The sequence below is a fragment of the Ananas comosus genome, linkage group 12 (genome assembly GCF_001540865.1).
Source record: "Ananas comosus cultivar F153 linkage group 12, ASM154086v1, whole genome shotgun sequence".
NCBI lineage: Eukaryota > Viridiplantae > Streptophyta > Magnoliopsida > Poales > Bromeliaceae > Ananas > Ananas comosus.
The window spans coordinates 5,975,990-6,001,865 of NC_033632.1; the positions used below are offsets into that span (position 1 = coordinate 5,975,990).

The window sequence follows — 25,876 nt, forward strand, 5'->3', positions numbered from 1 at the left end:
GGTCTTTGCACTAGCTGTCAAATGGGAAAAAGTTGTAAACTTCTCTTCAAAATGAAAAGTCTAAGTTTACTTTTGAGAAAATTCATTGCGACTTACGGGGTCCTTTGCCTATCCGTTCTGTCCAAAATTTTCAATATTATGTTATCTTTGTGGATGATTTTATATTAGTAGATTTACTTGGTTTTATCCACTCAAAAGGAAATCTGATTTCTTCAATTGCTTTCTGAAATTTCAACGGTTGATCGAGAATCAATTTGAAAGAACTATCAAAATCTTTCAATGTGATGGAGGAGGAGAGTTTGCTAAAGCTGAATTTCTTAAACATTTAGCCTAGTGTGGTATTCGCCAACAAATTTCTTGATCAACCGTTGAAACAAAATGGCGTTGCCGAAAGAAAGCATCGCCATATTGTCGAAACGGGGCTAATGATGATGATTCATGCTAGTATGCCGCAAAGGTTCTGGGTTGAAAGCTTTTCAACAGCAACATAATTAATAGGCTACCCACTCCGGTTCTAAACTCAAGCACACCCTTTCAACAATTATTTGGAAAAAAGCCAGATTACTCATTTCTCAAGGTCATTGGGTGTCGGTGTTTTCCATATTTAAGAAATTATGCATCCAACAAGCTCCAACCTCGCTCACTGCCATGTGTTTTCATTGGTTAAATAGTCCACTACACAAAGGATATCGATGTTTACATCCGTCAACACAGAGTGTAATATATGGAATCTTGGAGTTGCGATGTCAACTTTGAGCTAGAGGATCAAAGAGAAGTTTGGATTAAATGTACATCTTCCCTGAGTGATTTTGGATGCGTGGAAATGAATTTGGGAGATAATCGAGTGTTTCGGTGCAAGTTGGGCGCGAGATGAAATGTAAAGAGAATTTTTGGATTTCGACGCTAACTGTGATTAAATGAATCAAAGTAGGGCATGAGGATAAATTGTAGCATCTCTGAATCATTGTGATGCTTGGGAATAGCTAACGGCATGAATTAGAAGGGTTTTGAAGTGTTTGGTGCGAAGTGGGAGCGTGAAAAGAAGCTGGAGTGAAGGGGCTGCCAAGTGCATGATTGCATTGGTTAATGATCAAAATAGGGCCAAAATGAAAATAAATTGCTTTCGAATTAAATTGACGGCTTGTAAGGGTTTATGAATACATGTTGGAAGTAATTAGAAAGGCTAAAAGTGGATTGAAATGCTGAATTGGGCTGATGATGTTGCTGCTGCCAGAAATCTGCAAGTGCAGATTTTGCATTGTGTTCCTCAGTGAGGTACAGGCGAGTACCTCAGTGAGGTACCAGCCTATAAAATCTGCCAGGACTGAAATGCACTTTTGCTGAATTGAAGGGTTAATGTGCAAAATTCCAGTCTTATCACTTAACCCCAGCTGCCTAACATGTGTCCACGCATTAGGGTGTCTCTCCAACAGCTTCTTCTCACTTCTTTTCCCCTTCTTTCTCTCTCAGCCCTAAGAGCTAGCTAGGGAAGAAAAGCTTGATGGAGTTGGATTTTTTCCTTGTGTTTTGAGCTGAGAGGAGTTGCCTAGCAAGAAGTTTGTGCTGATGGTGCTGAAAGCAACCTGGTAGAATCTTAAATTAAGGTAAGTTGATTCCATATTGGATTAAAGTTGAGTTAATTACCTTAGAGAAGAGTTAGATGATGGTTGGCATGTATTGGAAGTGATTAGAGGGATTTGGAGTTAATTGGAGGTGCGTAATGGCCGCAAGAAAGGCTGCTGCCAGGTTGCTATCAAAGTGCAGGAAATGCACTTTGTACCGGTACAAGCACAAGGTTGTACCGGTTCAAGTGCCCGAGGACCATTTTGTAAATTGCGAATTGAGCTGTTGTAAGGGATTTAGCCGCAATTGTTCAGCCTTATCTTTAGCCCAGGTGTACGCAGGGTATTTTCCTGCATGAACCATCTCACCTTCTCTCTTTCTTTCATTTCGTTTCTCTCTCTCTCTCTATAAACCCTGCGGGGAGGGAATTGGAGCAGGAAAGTTGAAGGAGTTGAGATTTTGGACTGAGAGGAAACCCTTTAGTAGGAAAGTCTGGTGAGAATCGGAGTTCGGAGATGAAGGTTGCTGTGTGCTCGGACAGGATTGAGGTAAATCCCCTACTCTCTCTTGGTTTTAAGATCTGTGGAAGGTTGAGGCTTGGAATTACTTGATGTGCTCTTGATGTGAGAAGGTTGAGAAGTAAAATTTGGTGGGAGGTAACCTGTTGGGAGTAAACCTGAAGTAGGGTTGATATAGTTGCTTGATAAGGTTTGTTGTTAGTACCTTAAAGAAGGTCTATTTTGGATGTTGTGTGAGGATTTCAGATTGTAGCTTCTATAAGCCTAGTGAAACATGCTGGTAGTAAGAGAGAACTTGGATTTTCCTAGGTTATTAGAAGCTGTTGTAGCATGAAAAGCAAAAAAAATTAGGCTTATATGTATCATATGTTGGAAATTAGTAGTGGGAAATGGATTGTATTCCCTAGTTAGAATGATGTGAACAAGGAATGGCTTAAACATTAAAGCTAAAAGCTGCTGTCGCTGCTGCTGCTGCTGTTTAGTGCCAAGAAGGAAAATTGCAGGGACTATTTTGTGAAGCAAAATTTCAGCATTGGGTGTTGGGTGTTGGCCTTGGCAGATAAGAGTTAGAATCAACTCTTATGCAGAATTTTAATTAGGGGTTGATGTAAATCTCTTCAATTCCCTAGTTGAAGGATTTTGGGGATTGGAAATCTAGAGAAAAGTTAAAGTTTATATATAGTAATAGGTTAATTAGAACCTAAGCTCGATAATGCACTTTTGCAGGATTGAGACCCTAACTTGGAATTGATCGTGTACAAACCTTATTGAGGGTAAAGCGAACGTGTTGGCGAAGTTGGTTCGGCAATTCGTCGAGCCTACGCAAAGATATCGCCAAAAGGGACGTTTCGGCTTCAAATGTTGCGAACGCGGATCGCGATTCTTGGAAGAGTGCGGGAAGTGGATTTCTCGCGTTCCGGTACCAAGTAAAGGTGGGTTGTGCTTCACCGAAGTGATTAGGTCGCTTCCATGCCAAAGCAATGTATGGTTTTTATTCACGCATATATGTTTAGCGGTAGGTTATGTTTGATAAAATGAAAGCATGAATCATGTAAAGTTACCTACCATTGAAATATGCATATGAATACATTGTGGTTAATGCTAGACCGTATATGATTGTTGACATATGAATATGAATGCTAGATGCATATGTCTAAACATATATGAAAGTAAATGCTAGGTGCATATGAATATGTTATGGTTAAGGCTAAAGCATATATGAACATTGACATATTGTGGACATGCTAAATCCATGAGAATTGGGTATAAGTTGATAACTCCAGTTGATCAGGAATCTCGACGGAAACAAAGTATATAGGAATATGTAAACTATAAACCTAGGCAAGGATACCTAGGTTGGACATTATGTAGATCGAGTGGCATGAACCTAGTTTATTAAACAAAGGTTGGACATTATGTAGATCGAGTGGTATGAACCTAGTGTTAATAAACATAGGTCGAACATGAACCTAGTGTCATTGGACATAGGTCAAGTAAGTAAACCTAGAGTCGAGATCTAGGTGAAATGACATAGAACCTAGTGTGATTGAACCTAGGTTATGATATATAGTGACACTTGGTAAAATTGGACTAAATTATGGACTATAGTGGTAGAAAGACCACTAGAAAATGATTGATTTAGACCTAAGAAGGTCGACAATGTAGGGTAAGTGTTAAACCCTCAAGTTGTGGAAATGGATTTCGGAATCCCAAGACCTGTGATGACCTTGGTATCAAGGCTAGGGCGTGTGCGACGATTTCGCCGCCGAGATTGATACCAAGGGAGGAAAGGGAGTGTGTGCACAGAGTTCACCACCCAGAGGCTTGAACCATTGTTCGGCGTGTGCGACAATTTCGCCGCCAGATGGTTAAGCTGGCTCAGGGATTATACCACCAGAGGTTGACTTGAGCCAATTGTTCGGCGTGTGCGACGATTTCGGCACCAGATAGTTAAGTCAATGAGTACGGTGCCAGTGCGCGGTAGTCCGCGAATGATTGACTCGAGGCCGAGTCGGGTGGTTAGCTTGGTTAAGGCGGTAGAAGCCTTAAAAGCTAAAGATAAATAGCAAGAGCTAAGGAAGTGGAAACCTTAGTAGTAAGTGGACTCGAATTGTGAACCTAAGGTAGTAGAAACCTTAGAGCTAAATGACATGAGCTAAGATTAGCAGAATTGAATGTAGAATCAATAGATCTACTTGTTACATAGTTGCATAATTTGCATATTGTATATCGTGAGGCATACATGTTTTAATATCTGCATAAATTATCTGTGATTATTATCTGTTGGACTAATATGTTACAGTGCCTCCTTTGGACCTGGTGGGTCGAGCTCTTCCCTTGGGTGGCCGTACCCACTGGGAACTATATTTATATAGTTCTCACCCCCGTATTGTTTTTGGGGGTACAGGTTCGCACGTGAACGGCGCGGCGGCACGAGGACAGGGCGTAGCTCCGTAGATAGCGCCCTACCACCGAGACCAGAGATAGCAGTACCTTGAAGTGGTCTAGCTCAGAGTATAAGAATGAAAGAAACAAACTTGTAATAAATTTGTATAAGTTGTAATAACTTAAAGGTAAAATCTGAGTGATGAATGTGTGTAATAGTATAGTTAGCATTTTATGTTTTCGATACTTATGCAATCTGTGGTTGAATACGGTTCCTGGTTGGAACCTCTTGTATTGCATTGTATAGATTGAGACGCCTAGAACGTACAGGGAAGGCTCTGTCCGTTCGGCGGTCTGTCGGCGTGCCCGAATCTGACCAAATTGGTGGAGCTCGGGGCGCGACACAGAGGGTGTTCATTTCTAGACACGTAGTGTTTGATGAGTATTTTTTTTCCGTATACTGATCTCACCAATTTATCGAAAAGTGTTGATACACAGGGGGAGTTCAGTACATACCGAGATTGTGATTAGTGGATTCGTGCACCAAATCAGCTACAACCAACTTCTTCTAGTTCAATGCAACATTTGGAGATTATTCAACCTATTGTAGCTACTCAGCCTTTGGGAGATTCTTCTGCAGTCACATCACACTCAACGCCTCTTAGATCATTCGAAGTCGCGGAAAGAATTAGTGAGTGATCTATGGCTGGGCCAACAGATTCTACTCAAGCTGAGGAAACTCCCTTAGAACAATCTGGTGAATCTGATTCAACTACAAGCTCAAGATCACCTACAATTCATAGTCCTCAAGCTGAAAATATATTTCCACTTGGAGTGCCACCACCTCCACATAATATTGTATCGATCTCGTCTCATCCAATGCAGACTCGAACTCGTACTGGAACCCATACCGGACATGTTCAAGCGAATTTTAGAAACAATCCTCAAGCTATGATTGCTGCTACTCAAGGTATTATGAGTTCCCTTCAAGAACCAAAATCAGTCCGCAAGGTACTTCAAATTCCTCATTGGTATGCTGTTATGTGTGAAGAATTAAATTCTTTACAGCAGAATAATACATGGGACTTAGTTCCTTGTCCACCGAATACTAATGTTGTAGGATCCAAATGGGTTTTTAAAACGAAACTTAATGCCGATGGTTCTGTCGAGCGATTTAAGGCTCGATTAGTTGCTAAAGGGTTTTCTCAAGTTCCCGGGGTTGATTTCGGTGAAACCTTTAGCTCTGTTCTTAAGCCGACTACGCTTCGATTGGTACTTGCTTTAGCGACTACATTGTCTTGGCCACTTCAACAACTTGATGTCAAGAATGCGTTTATTCATGGCTATCTCAAGGAAACTGTTTATATGTCACAGCCACCAGGTTTTGTCAACTTACAATATCCAGATTATGTTTGTCGCCTTAACCGTTCTATCTATGACCTAAAACAAGCATCGAGAGCTTGGTTTGATCGGTTTACTCTTCATCTTTTGTGCATAGGTTTTTGTTGCAGTCGAGCTGATTCCTCTTTGTTTATTTTTCATAGCTCTCGGGGAACTATCTTACTCTTACTTTATGTTGATGACATTGTACTTACAGCTAGTAATGCAACACTTATGCAAAATATCATCGATCGTCTTAGTATGGACTTTGCAATCAAGGATTTGGGCACTCTACATTATTTTCTTGGCATCGAGGTTACTCCCTTTTCTCGAGGTATTTTTCTTTCTCAAATGAAATATGCCAGGGACATTCTTCTTCGTGCTTCAATGTTGGAGGCTTCTTCTATTTCTACTCCTTCGGCTATTAAAGAGAATAACACCTCTGTTGATGGTAATCTTGTTGATGCCACTGCATATAGAAGTATTGTTGGCGCTTTACAATATCTTATTGTCACAAGAATTGATATTACTCATGCTGTGAATCGTGTTTGTCAATTTATGCACACCCCTACCGTTGCTTATCTTCGACAAGTCAAGCGAATACTACGATATATTAACGGAACTCTTGATTATGGTCTTCGATTTCTTTCCACTAGTCCACTTTCTCTTTCTGCCTTTTGTGATGCTGATTGGGCAAGATGCTCTCTCACAAGACAAAGCACCACTGGTTTTTGTATATTTTTAGGTGCCAATTGTATTTCCTGGGCCTCTAAGAAACAATCTACTGTTGCTCGGTCCACTGCAGAGGCTGAATACAGTGCTATGGCATCCACCACAGCTGAATTAACATGGATTACCTATTTATTGCGAGATATTGGGCTATCTCTTTCTCAGCCTCCTCAATTATTTTGTGACAATATGAGTGCGCTTCACATGTCGATTAATCCGGTCTTTCATGCTCGGACAAAACACATTGAATTAGATTATCATTTTGTTCGGGAAAAAGTTGCCATTGGTACTCTTGTGACTTGTCATGTTACAAGCCAGGATCAGATTGCCGACATATATACTAAGCCTTTACTACGTGTTCACTTTCAAGTGCTCAGGTCCAAGCTAGGAGTTCACAAAGTTCCACTCTCCAGCTTGAGGGGGAGTGATAGAGCAAAATCAAAATTTGAATCAAAATCTGCAGGAAATACTAATGAATCTCATAGAAACCTAATCAAAGGGATTGATTGATCAAAGGAATTGATTATGGAGAATTATGGAGAAATCTGATTACATGATTCTAGCATCTAATTATTGTATAAGCTACTATAATGGTACATTCCTTACTCTGAAACTTGTTTCTTTGTATTTATATATGTAAGAATCAAATGCTGAAATATATTGAGAATTTTCTCTCTAATCTCTCTAATTCCACTTCCATTATTTTGCTTCTTTATATGTGAGGCTCCCAATTTCCTTTCTAAAGGAGGAAAAATAGGATTGGAGAGAGAAATTGTGTGTAGGAGAGTAGGCAGAAGCGGGTGAATGAATGTACAATCTTACCATAGATCGAGTTGACAGGGGAAGCACAAGCAGTCGACCGTTCGATCAGCTTGCACCTCACCAAATTATAATTTGACCTAAAATTCAAAATTTAAAATCTCAAAATTCAAATTAATTCAAGAATATCAAATTACAAATCCAAACTCGAAATTTAAAAATCCCGTATCCTCTTTCTAATTAACCCTGGCCTAACCATGGTGATTAATTTGTCAATCTCCATTAATCAATTAAATCACCCATTACTATGTTAAATTTCTTAAATAGCTGTACTAATTATAAACCATGGTCAATAATGGTGTTATTCCTGAAAAATGTTCCTGGGACAAACTCAGTGACAAAGCAAGAATAAGGCTACTCTGGAGGAGGGTGGAAACTGCTAATGATTATCTATAAGTATCTGTTAATTCAAAGACGAATTTTTTATTACAAATCTAAACACTCCTGCATATTTGGACTTGAGGCTTTTTGATAGATCTAATTTATAGACTTAAATTAAATAGAAGAAAATGAAACGAAACTAAAAGCATGGCGAGACTTGATCTTCGTGACTTTCTACTTAATACTATATAAAATAATGTGAAACAACTTTATTATTTCTAAAAGGTTAAGCTATTAAATATATATATATATATATATATATATATATATATATATATATATATATATATATATATATTTCTCACTATCTATATTCAACATACATTGTTCTATCCTCACCTTAATTATTGTCCATCCAAACACAGTAGAAAAGAATTGTTTGTGCAACAAATGGTGTTACTCAGGATGCATGTGGTATATCATTTATTGGAAGTTTCTTGATTGTTAAGTTACCCCTGCATGTAGTTTGGCTCAAAAAACTATATTGAAACATTCATAAGCTGTGGGGACATGAGGCAGAAGGCCTTTTTCTTTTCTTTTTTTTGCTCTTTTCACTTTTAATTCCACAACGAAGTAAGAACTTTACGTAAAAGAGAACAAGCAACGGGCCCACAAGTAACTTCCAATGACCTCTGAGCTCAGCTTGTCAAATTGCTACCCACTATTGATTCAGCATCTTAATAGAATCTTCTTGTTGATAGGAAAAGAAAGACGAAAAAGACTAGGGTAAAGTGTATAAAGGTCCCTCTAAACTTTAACTTTTTCACGGATAGACGTTTGAATTTTCATTTTTAGCAATTAAGTCACTTACAATATTATCAAATAGCTTAATAGACCTCTCTCCTCAATTGAAGTTATAATTATGTAGTCATTTAATTTGGTCGATCATGAAGCTTCAAAACACGCACACAAAAAAAAAGAATATATTCTAAGATACAATAAATAACAAAAATCAAAGTTTAGTTCCTCCTATTCTTCAATTCTCATACTGGATTATCAAAATTGGACGATATTTGCTAGACATATGATCAAAACGATCGTATAATTTGTAACTATCATTGAGAAGAGGGGCACAGCACGTTAAACTATTTGATAAAGTTTAGAAAAATTGATTGTTAAAATTAATTGAAAGTTTAAACGCCTATTTACAAAAGAGTTAAACTTCAGGGTCATGTCTCCATACATTGTTTTTCAAAAGATTACTTAGCGAAATACCAATCATCCCTTTTTACGGATAAACACTAAAAACTCTCATATAAAACTCCTCTCATCATGTTTGCTTTAATTCTCCTTTCCATGTTGTTCTCCACTTATTAGCCACAAAGCTGTCTCCTCTCACCTTTTTCACTTTTAAAAACTCCATACTATAGTCCCTTGCCACCTTAGTCCAGATGATAAAAAAGCATATATGTCTCCACTAGTCTATAATAACCCCACCCTGGCCTCATTCCCCCCTCCTCTCTCTCTCGTTTTCTCACCAGAGATCAACTGCTCAACTTGCATGAATGCAATGGCTTCGACGGCGGCAGCGACGACGATGCCAGCGCCGGATGCCGATCAGGGTTTTGGCGCGACGGGTCCTCACCGCAGTTCGGGGTCGGTCGCGCCCTTTTTCGGGGTGTTGGCAATGATAATGGTGCTGACAGTGGTGTCCTGCATCATCGGGCGGGCCTGCAGGTCGCAGGTGGAAGGCCCTGACGCGAGATACGACTGCACGAAATGCGGATGGCCGGGCTCACGATGGGCCCGGGGGCGTCTGCGGGGCGGCAGCGGTGTTGTGAGGGAAGCGAAGGCGGCGGTGGCGGCCGCGGAATCGGAGTCGAAGGAAGGCAAGCAATTAGCTTTGGAATTGCCCCAGCCATGAGAAGCGCGCTGCTTCTACGTACGTATTCCGAAGTTCTCGATTCCTTTGTACTGTAGCTTTATTTGCAGAGTTTGTGGATCTCAGGGGGTGTAAAAATTCGACGTGTTTAAGAGGAAGTGGAATATTTTTAATCTCTTCTCAGATTAAAAGCATAGCTAATTAAATGCTAATCTTATTTTGAGACTCAGATCTGTACTTTTCGACATAAAAACTCTCGTCACTAAACGAGGCTGTTTGGTTTTACGTAAAACTGTAAAAAATAATTTTCAGTGTAAAAGAAATTTCTGAGAAAAAAAAAATTTACACTTTTAGTTACACTTTAATTCCTGCGACCTAAAAGCAAGCCCACCCGCTCTACAAATAATCAGCCACAAAAATTTCAGTGGTGTAATTTCATGTATTGCACTTCTGCAGCTAAAGGGTAAATTACACTTCTAATTCTCAAACTATGAGGCTCGTGATATTTCGCTCCTCAAACTTTAATTTTTAGTAATTTTTTATACGAACTATTAGAATTATTATAATTAAGTCTTAGAAACACAATTTAGCTGGCTAATTATTAGTAAACTATTAACATAAAAATAATGTGAAAAGATTATAATCGATAACACGACATTAATTAGCATGTTACATCACTTCTATAGTAAAAATTAGGTTGAGAGACTTTATTACACCGATTCAATTTTATTACACCAATTCAAAAAGTTTAAATTATAAATTACTATAAATTAAAGTTTGAAAACCAAAGTGCCGCTCACCAGAAACCAAAAGTGTAAATTACTCGCGACTAAAGGTAAAAGTATGATAGTTTTTTCTTAAAAAATTACTACTGTACTCATATGAACTTACTTATTTCAGTTTTTCGGACAGCATTGTTTTTTTTTTTTTTTTTGAGAAAGATTCAGACAGCATTGTTGAAATTATTTTTACAATAAAGTTGAATCTGTTGAAGGAAAATTCAAAAAATCTTCTATTTTATTATTATTATTTTAACATATTAATTTATTTTATTTTTATTAATACTATTACATTATTAACGTCCTCAGCAAACGTACGCGGATGTTGCGCATGTTCGCGTTCCATGCAGCGCCAAAGTGTCGATTATATATGGTGTCGACTATATATGGTGTTTGATTATTACGATTGTATGGATAGGTTATTAGGATTTTTTTGATTGTTAGGATTTTATGGATATGTTATTAGAATTTTAAGGTTGTTAAGATTATATGTGATTTATTGAAATATTTATATGGTTGTTAGGATTATATATGGAATATAGAATAATAAACAAGTGAAAGACGGTGAATAATTTACCGCTTTTGTGAAAAATTATGATCTTTATGAAGGCGGTGAATCATTCACCATCTTTAAGAGATTAATTTTTTAAATATAATTTTGGTAAGGTTATTTTGCAAATAAATAAACTTTTAGAAGGTTATTTTATAAAAAAGTCTCATGGATGTTTCACCTTGCACTAATTAAAGAGGTTAATTAAGAATATATATATATGAACGTTGGACTTTGTAACGCTCCAAAATTTATCTATAAATATTTAAAAATATTTCAAAATAATTTTAGAGGATGATGACCAGTTTTATATGATTTGAACTCAAATTGAGTCAAAACGATAGAATTGCTTGAGAATGAAAATTTCAAAATAGTTGAGTCTAATCTACTATTGCACAAACAGTCACATTTGGAGAATTTTTAACTAGGTTATCGACATCCAATTCAGGCAAAATTGATCTTGCTGGAAAGATCATCGAGTTGTCTTTCTAACGCAACCTGAATCACCTTAAACGGATATCGAACGAAAGAGTTATGGCAATTTTTCTAACAGTCGTCAATACAGTCCTGAGTTGCGAGCTAGTTCGGGATTGTACCAATTGTTATGGATAATTTGGTAAATTTGCTAATTAAAAATATAGCATATCAATTTAGCTGGTTAATATTGGTCCATTCATAATTTTTTTCCAAAACAATATTAAGTAAAATAACAAAAACGCCTTTAAGTGGGCTGGTTTGAATGGGAGAAAAGAAAAACTCTTCTATTCCCATTTTCTTTTTCTTCTGCCATTTCCCCTTCCTCTCAATACCCTACTTCTCCTATCTTTTATTCAGCAATAAGATCGAAGAAGGATTTTTCCTTCAAATTGAAGGGATTTAGAAGGAGATCTTTGGAGAAGGAAACTCATTTTCAAGTTGAAACTCTAGCTAGAGAACAAAGTAAGTAGATTTCGATTTTGTATTTTGTGAATATCAAAGAATAAATATTTTGGATTGCATGCATATTTTTCTATTCTCTTTGAAGGTCCCAAGCTATCCTTTATGGATTAGTTATAGCTTTTCGAGGATTTTATGGCACTATATTTAAATACTGAAGCCCTAAATTGGGTTTTTTGCCCTATTATGAGATTTTCTTATAATTTTAGGGTTGGGATCCTAAGAGCTCAAAATCAAATTTTGATCATTAACTTTTAGTTCTTTCTACTTAAATTTAGAGGCCAATATATATTTATATGAATTGCCTTTATTTTTGAGAGGTTTTGATGAGTTAATTGAATGTTATAAGGCTCCAAAAATTGGGGTTTTGATCAACTACGAGATTAAACTTTTATAAATAATTTTAAGAGTTTACAATCCTTAAATTGAGATGTCAATCATATTCAAATATATATGATGGGCATGAATGTCTGATTAAGCTAAGTTATTTAATCAAATTTCGATTTAGTTAGTTTTTTTTTTTTTTTTGAGAGAGAGATAGGTAGCACACTACCCGTCTCGTTTATTTTATTAAGAAATAAACTTAGCTGGAAATGTGAATCAACTAGGATTCGATCTTGGGTCTCGGGTACCAACCACCAAGCTCTTTGCCACTTGCTCTAGGGACGGTCGGTTAGATTTAGTTTGTTAATATTTCGATCAATTTATATTATTTTCGGATTTGACTATTCCGGCTAGTTTTCAGAGGATATAAATATTTCGTTAAGATGTTGTTTATTAAAATTAAGCACCCCAAACCCTTATATAAAGTTTGAATAAGTTATTTTAAGATTTTCATCTATTTTGAGAGAGTTATGGACTCCCAAAATTGGGACTTCTGTTCCAATCCGAGAATGAAGTATAATAGTTGAAGTGATGGACTTGAATAAGTCTAAACCATTTAAGATTAAAATAAAAATAAAAGATTAATAGAGTTACTTATTATTTGTATGTTAGGTACTTCGAACGCGCACGCCGAAGCTCCTATAGCCAATCCTTCCACTTCTTAGATCGGTCTTTTCTTATTTTGAGATAGAATCCTTATCTATAGATGATTAGTCCTAGTGGTCCTCTTAGTATCACGCATGCATATATATATATATATATATATATATATATATATATATATGTATGAGTTGAGCTAAGAATACTCTCGATAGTAAACGGGGCTGTTTTACTATCGAGTTGTTTCGATGATAGAGCTTCCAAATTGACGATCGGCTCCGTTGAACATGATCTCTATACCACTTGAAGTGTTTAGAAATCAAATTTCAAATCTTTTCGACATCATTTGCCTAATTATCAATGAGGTTGTCAAAATTTGTATTTTAATGGTGGAGTAAGAGAACGTTTTCTCGTTTAACGGTGTAAAGATATCCAAATCAATTGAATTTTTGTTAGAAAATTTTTTAAACTATTTAAAATAAGATCTATACTCTTGATCTTGATTACAAGACTCCTATCATCATTTTTTAAAGAATATTCATTTTCAGCCATTCATTTTTTGTTCACTAGATGGATAAAAGAACAATAACGAAAGTGCGTGAAATTTGATTTCTAGATAGTTTAAATGGTTTAGATCATATTTAACGGAGCCGATCGTCAATTTGAAAGCTCTATCATCGAAAACAACTCGATAGTAAAACGCCCCGTTTACTATCGAGAGTATTCTAGCTCAACTCTATATATATATATATATATATATATATTGCTATTGAATATTCATAATTCTTGTTGCATGCTTAATTATTGTTCTAAGAACTCATACCCTCCTTGTTTATTCTTTGGTTCATGATACAATGGAATTTGACCTTATGCTCTAGCATGTCTCTTGTCATCACATTGTACTAGTATAGGATATGCATTTGTATTGAAAGTTAGCATAATCTTAGTTATTTGGTGATTCCAAAATATAACATTATTGTTGAGATATTGACACTATTTGGATTCGCCGCTATGCTAATGACGCTCCTCGGGCCATCTTGGATGGCTCCTTGTGATGTGGAAGCTTGAGTGAGAGAAGGCGTGAGTGGCTTATCGGTGGTGTTCGCTCCCCACGCGGTAAGCCCTTTGCTCCCCGGGTTGAGATTTGCTTTGCACCCAAGGCGAGGGTGCCGCGCTTACGCATTAACTCGATTATAGTTCGAGTTGGATTTTTGTTGGGCCTTTCTTGTTGATTATACTTATCCTATGATACCACAATTTACTTATTGAGTATAGTTGCAATTGTTGTTCATAATGGTAGATTAATATATAGGGTAAATTGCATTGTTGCTCCCTGAACTTTTGGCAAAGTTTCACTTTACCCCTCGAACTCGTAAAATGGACATCTAACCCCCTATACTCTAATATTTCGTTCATGTTTTCCTTTTCGTCAGTTTTCCGTCAAGCTCCGTTAACAGGAAACTGACGGAAGGGTAAAACGAATGAAAAATTAAAGTTTAGGATGTTAGATGTCTATTTTAGGAGTTTGAGGGGTTAAGTGAAACTCGCCAAAAGTTTAGGAGGTAGTAGTGTAATTTACTCTGTAAGGGACTCTTGACTATAAATTATTTTATTATAATATGTTACTTATGGATTGACTACTAATCCTCAAGTTAGTGATCATGCTTGATTTTGAATTTATATATATTTTTTATTCTAAAATAAATCATACCATAATTTATCCTATATTTTATTGTAATAAAATAAAAATGAAAGAAATGAATTAGAGTGGCTTAAAGATAAAAAAAGAGCGATACTAACTACCTACGATACTCAAACACTCTACTATCCTAGCGTACTCGCTAATATGGTTGATTTACAATAGGTGTCTTCACTCGGATATAGAGATTTTAATTCTCAATTAATTTTCTGTAGTACTCGTTTGTCCATTTTATCTTTAGAAGCATTGTTCTATAAAATATATACTTAAATAAAATTTTTATACTTCATTTCAGCCAATTAGAAATTTTTAATATAAAAATATAAAAATAATTTATAGTAAAAATTTGGGTAAATTGTATTGTTATCCCCTGAACTTTTGACTAGTTTCACTTAACCCCCCAGACTCCTAAAATAGACATCTAACACCCTAAACTCTAATATTTCATTCGTTTTACCCCTTTCGTCAGTTTCCGGTTAACGGAGCTTGACAGAAAACTGACGGAAGGGGTAATATGAACGAAATATTATAGTTTAGGGGGTTAGATGTCCATTTTAGAAGTTCGAGGGTTAAAGTGAAACTTCACCAAAAATTCAGGGGATAACAATGCAATTTACCCTATATATATGTCTAATAACTATTCGTAATCATTGTTTCTCTTTCTGTTGATGACATACTACAAGTTTCAGTGGAGCTTGTTGTCTCTAGATGAGTTTCCACTAGGAACTATTATTAATAGTTCTCATTATATGGATTTTACTAATTTTCAGGTATGGCTTTTGAGATGAGATCGGCAGACGAGTCGACAACTATAGTTAGATAGTAGCATGTTAGATCGTCTCCATTTTTGTATTATGTAGATCTTATCTTTATATTTTGAATTATCATTTTGAATATGTAATAGGCCATATTGGAACTATGAATTGTACAAACTTGCTACTTGTTAAGTTGAAAGTATGACCATTTCGAAATTTTATTTATGCTTAAATGGAATGGTATTTTGGATAACCAATTTTTACATTGGTTACTTTGGAATGTTTAAAATTTGTGAATTATTTATTTAAATTTGTTATGTTGTGGGAATGTTGATGTTAACGCCGGACATACTTAAGTTTTCAATCTTAAGTTATGTAGCGGGTCTGCAGTTGTTTCACCTTTGTGGTGCTCGCCGCCACCGGGGTGCTGCAGACTCCGACGTTCTATTCTTGGCCCTCTTTATATACACATGGTCTACTGTTGATATATATGAACAGCATAGACAAACAACAGTGAGAAAGGAAAATTTTATTTGGGAGATTTCTCATGCCTTTTGTAACTTTCATCTATTTGTTTAATTCTTTCATCGCCGGGTGTTGAAAGAGTCTCCGTCAACTTCTTTCAGGTTCGTGTTTGTAAGAGGAGGAATTACGGTCGTACCATGGGGGCGGTGTTTCTGATTAATTCCGTACGAAGAATGGAAATACGTCTTAGGGCAGTGCCATGCACACTTTTCTGATCAGTCAAATTATTTATTTGAATTTTAGTATTTATTTGTAAATTTAATTTTATCTTTATCATAAAATTAGTTAAATAAGTAATCACAATCAAATTTTCTATGCGGCTTTTTCCCTAACAGAATCATTTTTGGTACTGGACCAAAAGTAAAGTGATATACAATTAGGAACTACAGTTCACTTTCATTTCTACGGCTTTCCTTATCTCTAGTCGTAATATTTAATGACGAGTGTTTTTATATTTTTATTTTTAGATGTCCTTCATTCATTCTTGCTAAATGATAAGTGTTTTTATATTTTTTATTTTTTGATGTCGTTCATTTATTCTCGCTAAATGACTCAAATTTTAATTTTTTAAAAAAATTGTGACATGCAATCACAAATCATTTCATTCAGAGAATCGATTACCAAATACCCAAAAGAGAAATATTTTGATGTTCTAATATGAGAATAATTAAATTACTTTGCTCTAGTCTATTTTGTCTATTCTCTCTCCTCTCTCTGTTTGCCCAGCGATTTGTGTGGGATCCAGAGGAGATTAATTGGTGCATCTATGGTTTCAAAGATGGATCAAGAGAGAGGGAGATCTAAATGGGGATTCGAATTATCTTGATTATCATTTCACTTAACTAGCGCATAACCCTTTTTTAAGCGGATAAGTTTAACATTTGTTGGCGAAATTGACATGCAATAGAAGCATTCGTGATATTCGTGATATATTCAAAAATTTAAAGGGGCAAATATGATAATTTAAATTTGAAAAGGGCAATCGGTCAAATTTTAAAATTTTAGAAACATACAGTTGAATTGCGTGAACGGTTATTCTAGAAGCCTCCATCTCCCCGTTAGTAAATACTAGTGTTGAAATAATTACGAAAAATGAGAAAAAGAATAGAATTAAAAAATCAACACACACACACACATATATATATATATATATATATAAAAGTAATTTGGATTGACAATAAAATATGTAATTATGTAATATGCAAACATATATTTAGGTTGAACAATTTACTTCTTAAACAATTCTAAAAGAAAATAATTTTAACTTTTGTTTTAGAAAAATTATAAGGATGGATTACATAAAAAATATAATAGAGAAAAGAGGTTTAGATGAGGCATGTGAGTTGAGGTGTGCGAAAGCACTGTCCTAGAAGTAAGATTGCTCATCCACATGCGAGGCTCCGGCAATCACTCCTAGTGAAACAATGATCACCTTCCACCTCGTCAGCACGTCTTCAGGGTGGTGCAACACAAACCCAAGTAGCTCTCAGAAATTCAGAAAAAGAAAATACAAAAGAAATATAAAACTCAATGTAAAGAGATGTGAAGTTCAGTGCACGAGTGAGAGAGGTAGAAGAAGCAATTAGAAAAATTTTTCAAGGTTCCAACCTCATGAGTACACGTTCTCCTATATACATATCCGAATCAAGGTGACAATTTTGTCCTTTTTCGAGCTAAGGAAATGAGAAAATTTTACAAGGTTCCAACCTCATGAGTACACGTTCTCTTTTATACACACACGAATCAAGGTAGAATTTTGTCCCTTCCGAATACACGTTCTTCTATATACATATGCGAATCAAGGTGCGAGTTTTGTCTCTTCTTGGGATAAGGAAATGAGGATTTTGTCAGAAAAGATTTGGATAGATTTGGTATCTTCTCGAGGTGGATTTGGAAAGATTTGGTATCTTTCCGAGATATAATCATGAAATCCAGATTTGGTACTTTACCAAGTCAAGGTAATCATGAAATTCAAAATAAAAAAATACTGAAAAAACGTGAAGGCATCACGTGTATCTAAGAACCCGCCAATTTATATATTTGTACGGATAATTAACTTATATTTTGGTGGATTACTTTTCTTGAAAAAAAGAAATTTGGGTGGATTTCAATTCAGATAGAGATGGGTGTTTTAATTAATTCAAAGTTGGACATGGTAGCGAAGCGAGCACTGCTGCCACGTTGCTCAAACTTTTTTGAATATACCTCATGGTATGACGGACAAACGTCGATCACACGAGATAACTCTCTTGGGTCAACATTTGGATATGGTTCTTAAGATAAAGAAAAAAAAGAATGACCGAGAATATGCATTAACACCAAAATTAAAGGATAATAAATTTGCAGGGACTGCTTCGTAGTCGCATAATCAAATATTTAGTTTGAGATTCAAAATCTACAAATGTAGCATGCTTTAAAAAAAAGAAAAGAGAGAGATTTGAGGGAAAATAAAATTACCTCAATATATTTTGGTGGCGAAGATGTTGACCCATAATCAACCAAATCATCTTCGTATGGGGATATGTCGTCCTCCATGATGCCAATCCCTTTGATCTGCGATTCTATTGGTCAATATGTTATACAAATTAAGTGTGATGTGTATCACAACGAGGGAGTCTTCTTTGTAGAAGTCACACTATCAATATATAATAATACCATTAAAGGATGAACCCTTAACCGGCTTGCACTCTTCTACGTTATTTCAGAGGTGGGCCCCTCACATTACTTTATCTTCTCTCTCAACCTTCCTCTCACAGTGGCCCTTCTCTTTCTCACTCTTTTTCTTACATTGACCCTTCTCTTTCTCACTCTTTTTCTCTCTCTTTACTGCCGCCTTAGCTTCTCCATACTGCTCCTATGCTATTCCGAGGCCGTACTTTCCACTTGAGGCTTTTCTTCTCTCCCTCTATCTCAATCTCTCACCAGTCCTATGTGCCCTTAGGGTTAGCATCCTCTCTAGCGCATTAATGGCGCCACACGGTCGCTGCTGGCGCGGAGATCGTTTTCTCTATTCGCTATACACCTGTATCTACCATGGATCCGGGCGTTTAATGCCGCCGTGAAACCGCTACTTCTCCAGAGATAGATCACGCCCCCCCACTGTACGCCTATATTTACCCCGGATCTAGGCATTTCATGCTCGCCATGGAACCACCGGCTTCTCCGAAGAGATTAATCCTCTCTACTTTGGTCTAGGGTTGGTACTCTCTCCCTCTTTTGCTCTCGATTTGTGTTGTACCACCCGTCACTGTTGATTCGAGCATTTAATGCCGCCATCGAGCTCCGCCGCGAGCAATTAGTGTCGTTGCGGAACAGTCACCTCCAGCATGGCTATCATCTCACTGTTGGTACTCTCAACATTCTAGGATAGAGAGGAATGAATGTAATTTTTTGTTTGGCAAAATTTTTAATTATTTTTTGGAATAGATAAAATGATGTTTGGTAACTTTCTTGAAATAAGAGAAGAATAATTGGTAAAGTTGATTGAAATATTTAAAAATGCCAAGTTTACCCTTATTAATATAGTGAATCTTTTTCTTTTGTATAGTACACATACAATACTTGATAAATTTTAATATAATTTTTCCAAACATAATTACAATATTAAATATTATAATTAAGAAATTATATTTTTTTTTGTAGAGCAGTGCAATAAATAGTAAGTAAGATGATTTTAAATTAATTTGTACAATTAGAAATCTATAATAACCAACAATAGATTCAATAGTAACTAATTTATTAAAGTGCCAATAATTTCACATAGTTAAATAAAAACCCTAATATAAACACATTGGACTGACCAAATTTCTATATACTTGGCATTGGGAGAAGAGATGAAGAGGACGAGGATTTTGTTAAATATAAAAATATTTAAACACCGTTCTCTAACAGCTTAAGCTTTTAGAGTACAACGATTGTTTCAAATGGTATCAGAGCAGGAGGTCCTGAGTTCGAGTCACGCCAGGCTCCTAACATATTAATTTCCTCCCATTTAATTCAAGCCCACGTCATGGAGCGAATGGAAAAAGGTTTCTGAGTCCAGACGTGAGGGGGAGTGGTAAATATAACAATATTTAAAACACCTTCCTACAGCTTAAGCTTTTAGGTATCGTTTTGGTTCGGGGCGTATAAGTTAATAAAAGTGGTATTCCGGGGATAGGTATAAATGAGGTAAAGTGGTATTCCGGGGATAGGTATAAATTCCGGGATAGGCGTATAAATTGAGTAAAGTGGGTATTCGGGCGGATAGTATAAATTGAGGTATAAGCGAGGATTAGATCAATTTTGCGTTTGTATGAAAATTGGGTTATTGCCCTGGGAATAAGAAAAATAGCGTTTGGTTACGTAAGATGGGATAGAATAAAGTGGAGTTAAAAATAAAAATAATGAATTTATCTTTTTCCTTATATTAGAATTTAAACTTTTATTTATATTATATTTTTAAAATTTAAAATATAAACTTTTAAGTTAAAAAATTAAAATTTTAAATCTCAAATTTACAATTTTAAAAATTAATTTTTTAAAGTTTGTACATTAAATTTAAGATGATATTTTAATTTTAAAAAATAACATATCAAATTCTAAATATAAAAAATTAAATATCAAATTTAAATTTTAAATTAAAACAATTTAAAATTTAAATTTTTAATTTTGTAATTTTAAAATTATTAAATTTTAATTTTTGATTTATAATTTTAAATTTATAATAAATTAAAATTTCTCTCTCTTCTCTCTCTCTGTCTCTCTCTCTCTTATATGGTGGACAAGCAGGGTGATCCTAAAAATACTTTTTTTAAATTCAAAAATTAAATTAAAATTTTTAATTTTTAATTTTAATTTTTTAAATTTAAATTAAGATCAAATTTAAATTTAAAATTAAATATCAAATTTATTATATAAAAATTTAAAATTTAATAAAATTTAATTTTAAATTTAAAACTATAACTTGAATTTGAAATTACCAATTACAAATTTTTAAAACTAAAATTAAAATTAAAATTTTAATTTTTAATTTTTTTTAAAAAAAAAAGGGTGGGAACAACTTGTTCCCACCCCTATTCCACCTAAGGGTGGGAACTAGCTATTCCCACCGGATAACCCGTTAAGGGTGGGAATAGCTAGTTCCCACCCTTAAAAATAGTGTTTGGGGAACAAGGCGGGGATAACCCCTTATCCCCACCCTTGTTCCCCAACCAAACATGGCCTTAGAGTACAACGGTTGTTTCACAGATTTGGTAGGCGGGTAAAGTGGCGCGGTTTTCAAGGCGACCCAAAAGGAAGGCGATAGTACTTTTATTGCCCCGCCCCTCGTGTTCTGAGGAATAAACCTTATTCCATGGGTGGGGGAGAATTAAATTAATGGGTTATTCTAGTGAAAAACTGAAATAACCTGCTTTGACCGGTATAAATTATTTTGCTAATTTTTTTCCCATATAATTCGAAGAAGGAAACGACAATTTGATTATTCCACAGTTATTTCGTTACCAGACAGAGCCTAAAAGAATAAAGTTCAGATTTATTGCGGTCTCCTATGCCCAACTGTCAATAGAGATTGGTTGACCGCAGCTCACGATTATTTGACCAAATGTCAACTTGGATATTAAGTATTACGAAATACCTCAGCTAGTCGACCATCAAGAACCTCTCGGTTAACGCCTGGCATATTGAGGGCAAAACACTCAGGTTTGAATATTGCCAGAATGCATATGTAAAATAGGGTGCCGCTCCTCTCAGTTTCCCCAGCCACCTTAAAGCCAAACTACTCAAAACTATACAAGCATGAGAAACAAAGGAGGCAAAAAGGAATTAATTTAAGTTCTTAGTATTTTATTGTTAGATTTTGTTGACACGAGTTTTTCGGCTTGTCACTGTGCCCAGGTACCCACATCACAGACCTTCACCTTTGATAACGTCAGCCACTTAAAATAAGGGTGAGTTGGCCGACTTGGTAAGCAAGAGAGGGTAAGGAAGAATATAATGAGAGAAGGAAACGAAGTAGATGAAGAAGGAGAAGAAAAAGAATAAGAAGACTCTTGACCTTGGAGGAAGAGAAGAGAGGAGTGAGCTAGGAGAGGAGGAAAAAGGGAAAAAAAACATGATGAAGAGAGAGAGAGAGAGAGAGAGAGAGAGAGAGAAAGTCGGGAGAGGGTGAAAGGAGAAAAACAAGAAGAGGATGAGGTAGAGAAAAAAGGAGAGGGACAGAAATAGGGTGTTCTTATAAGAGGGGTAAAAAGGAGTGGAGCTAACACGTAGAACTACCCTATCGGCTTAGAAGACCGACATGAGGGAGCAAGAAAGAGAGAGTATAAGTAAGCAGATTGAGTAAGGTTGAGGAAACCATGGCTAGTCAATCAGAGATAAAGTGCAACCGACTACTCCTATCAATTTTAGTAATGAAAAGACAAGCAAAGTCTTCTAATTTTAATTTTTTAGTTAAAAAATTTATTTATAGAATAACTCTTAAAACTGAAAATTTTATTGAAATCTTAAACAAAATTATTAGCATAATTTTAATTTTACAAAGACGGGAAGATAAAATTTTTTTAATAAAAAGTTATTTTTATTAACATATATAAGACTACTTTATAAAATCTTTTTATATGTTTTAGTTATAATTTTATAAGTTTAAATTATTAATAATTATATATATTAATTGTCTAAAATTTTAAACTCTTGATCCTAAACTTGGTGTGTTTGGTTCAAAGTCGTAATTGGTATTGAAATCGGAACGAGAATAAGCTGAAAACGGAATCGGAATATTCATTACTTCATTCTGTTTGGTTCGCCATCTGAATCGGAATCGGAATAAACCATGTCCATTGTCGTTATTTGGTTTAGATAGATATCAGAAACGTAATCAAATTAATATACCAATTTTATCTTTATAATATATTAGTTTAAATTCAAACTGAAAATTAAATATTAGATATTTACGTCAAAATTTTAAATATATATTTTTTAAAAATTTAAAATAAAAATTGAACTGATAATTCAAATTATAAAACTAAATTTCGAGTTATTCAAATTCAAGCTTAAAATTATAATTTAAATTTCAATTTGAATCGATAAATTTAATTTAAAGTTTAAATAAAATTTGTACGAACTTTAGATTTTAAATTATATTTAAATTTAAATTTAAATATATAAATTAGATTCGAAATACTTGATTGAATTTTAATTTATAATTTAATTTCAAATTAAAATTAAAATTTATAAATATAATTTTTAAAATAACAAGCTTAAAAAAGTTAAATTTAATCAGACAAATTCATTCCGTCTGAATTTAATTTTTAATCCGGCTTCTTAGACTGGATTGAAAAAGGAATAATTGGAGAATTCTTAGTTATTTGAAAAAAAGAATCAAAATAAAAATTTCACGTATCAAACAAAATTAGTTAATTTGGATTCGGCAAAAATTCAGTACGGATATAATACGTATAAAATTCGTTTTCTAATTTTTAAATTCGTTGAAAAATTCGGCTTAAAAAACGAATTCGGTATAAAATATGAAATATAAGATATAAAATATAGGGTTATTTGCATACACGTCCCTGCAAATATAGTGAATTGCAGAAATATCCCTGCAAAACGGAAACTCCATAAATTATTCCTGCAAAAGTCTAAAGTTATGCAGATATGTCCCTGCCGTTAAGGACTGTTAGAAAATTTTCGTTAACCATGGTTAAAATACTTAACCATGGTTAATTATAATGTGAATTTACGGTTCTACCCTTCTTCTTTTTCCTCCTCTTCTTCTTCCTCCTCTTCTTCTTCCCTTTTCTTCGTCGCCGGCGAGGGCGGCAGCGGCAGCGACGGCGACGACGACGGCGGCGACTGCGAACTCTCTCTCTTTCTTTTCCTCTTTCTTCCTCTCCCTCTTCCCTTTTCTCCCTTCTTCTTCCTCTCCCTCTTCCTCTTCCCTCTTCTTCGTCGTCGGCGAGGGAGGAGATACGGCGGCGGCGGGCAGCGACGAACCCTTTCCCTCTTCATCTTTCTCTTCCCTCTTCCTCTCCCTCTTCCTCTCCTTCTTCCTCTTCCCTTTTTTTCTTCCTCTCATTCTTTCTCTTCCCTCTTCTTCGTCGTCGGCGAGGGCGGCGGCCGCGGCGGCAGTGACAGCGGCGGCCGCGGCTCTTCTTCTTCCTCTCTCTCTTTCTTTTCCTCTTCCTCTTCCTCTTCCCTCTTCTTCGTCGTCGGCGAGGGAGGAGATACGGCGGCGGCGGGCAGCGACGAACCCTTTCCCTCTTCATCTTTCTCTTCCCTTTTCCTCTCCCTCTTCCTCTCCTTCTTCCTCTTCCCTTTTTTTCTTCCTCTCATTCTTTCTCTTCCCTCTTCTTCGTCGCCGGCGAGCTCGACCCGCGCCGTCGCCGCCATCCGCTCTGGCGGCCCGAAGAGGAAGAGGAAGAGAAAGAGAAGGGGAAGATGATACTTTTGGAGGGATATATTTGTGAGGGCAAAATGATCATTTCACAAGAAAATTGTTAAAAAATAAACAGTTTTCTAACAGATGTAAATCAGAGGGACATATCTGCATAAATTAGGACTTTTGCAGGGACAACTTATGGAGTTTCCGTTTTGTAGGGATATTTCCGCAATCCACTATGTTTGCAGGGACGTGTATGCAAATAATCCTAAAATATAAAATAATTTATATTTAAAAATAAAATTATAATTTTTTTATTCATATTTTCAATAATTCGGTAATAATTCGTGAATAATTCATGAATTATTCGCGAATAATTCGGCTGGCTCAAAAATTCACGAATAATTTTCTTTTTTTCGAAAAAATTCGTAAACGGACCGTTTAATTCGGATTTTCAATAATTCGTGAATAATTTACGAATTTACTGACTAGGGTATCAAATACGTACCAGTAGACTCACTCATTCTGATTTCAATTCTAAAGTAAAAAAGTGGGCGAATCAAGCATGTCCTAAATCCTATATACCAGTTATCCGCCGTGTTGGGCGGGCGACAACCGCCAAAGTGCAAGAGGGCAGCTGAGTTTGCTTAGAGCCCGTGCTCCCGACGCTGCCGCGTGGCTATTTCTTACTCAACCCAAGCCGTAATATACCTTCCCTCTCAAACACTGCCCGGTTTTAACCCGTTTAATCAAGAAAGCACCGGCCGGTCGACGGCCCAATAAATACCGCTCAAAGCAATCACGCACTTCTCCTCTGGCCATCTTATCATCGGGAGATGCAATTGGAGGTCGGCCCTAGCTCTCGCTCTCCCTCGCGGGAGGGGAGGGAGGAGGGGGCGATCGGAGGGGACGAGACCCCGACCTCCTCCACCTCCTCCTCGGCGGCGGCGGCGGAGGACGCGAATCTCGAGAGGCCGCTCCTCCTCAGGACTCCGCAGCGCGCCGCCTCCGACGGAGCGGCCGGCGCCGCCGCCGCGGCGGGGGGCGGCGGCGTGCGGAGGAGGGCGGTGAGCGAGCCATGCTTGCCGGCGCGCGCCGAACGCAGCCGCTCCTTCGGCCGCGACGTCGGCCACGCCGCCGCCGAGACCTTCCTCCTCACCCGGCTCGCCCTCATCCTCCTCCGCTATCTAGGGTAACAGTCCTCCTCCTCCTCCTCCTCCTGCCCCTCTTGTAGACCCTAATCACCATGCCTTGTTCTGTTTCTTGTGCTTTTTTTTTTTTTCTGTGATTTTAGGTTGGGTTAGGGTTAGTTGCAAATCTACTCGGTGAAATATGGCCTTCATCTCCGTTTCGTTTTGAGCCGGCACTATTTATTCCCTGAATTTTGTTGCATACAATAAGAATTACATTCATTCTGCTGGGTTAAAATCAGGACAGTAAGCGAATAATTCTCACATCCGATAGCTAAGGGCTTGGTGTCATATATATATATATATATATATACACACACACACACACACACACACGAGTGAAGGCCCGCGCTTTGCGGCGGGAAATTTACGAAGCAAAATCGAAATAAATAATTAAATATTTAAAATTTAAATTTTTTATTATTCAAAATTTACATTTAAATTTAGAATATAAAATGTTGAAGCTTAAAATTTAAATTTTAATATATCAAATTGAAATTTC

The 25,876-nt window shown here is 36.2% G+C and overlaps 2 protein-coding genes and 1 long non-coding RNA gene across 9 annotated transcripts in view; all 3 read left to right on the top strand.

Annotated features, from left to right (window-relative positions):
* Window positions 9,286–9,639, top strand: LOC109718513. The gene has a single exon (XM_020244769.1). The coding sequence runs from the start codon at window positions 9,286–9,288 to the stop codon at window positions 9,637–9,639; it is 354 nt and encodes a 117-aa protein (XP_020100358.1).
* LOC109718106 lies at window positions 11,627–15,533 on the top strand. Its single transcript, XR_002218379.1, has 2 exons — window positions 11,627–11,865; window positions 15,316–15,533. It is a non-coding gene; the product is annotated as an uncharacterized LOC109718106 (long non-coding RNA).
* Window positions 24,845–25,876, top strand: part of LOC109718540 (probable isoprenylcysteine alpha-carbonyl methylesterase ICMEL1) — a 47,656-nt gene continuing 46,624 nt past the window's right edge. For 3 of the 7 annotated variants that reach the window (XM_020244810.1, XM_020244809.1, XM_020244811.1), the window contains exon 1: window positions 24,861–25,376. In XM_020244810.1, the coding sequence (XP_020100399.1) occupies window positions 25,021–25,376 (356 nt within the window). In that variant the 5' untranslated portion in view covers window positions 24,861–25,020. Of the gene's footprint in view, window positions 25,377–25,876 lie in introns of all 7 variants that reach the window. The other 4 variants (XR_002218471.1, XM_020244812.1, XM_020244814.1 and 1 more) reach the window with 4 other exon arrangements.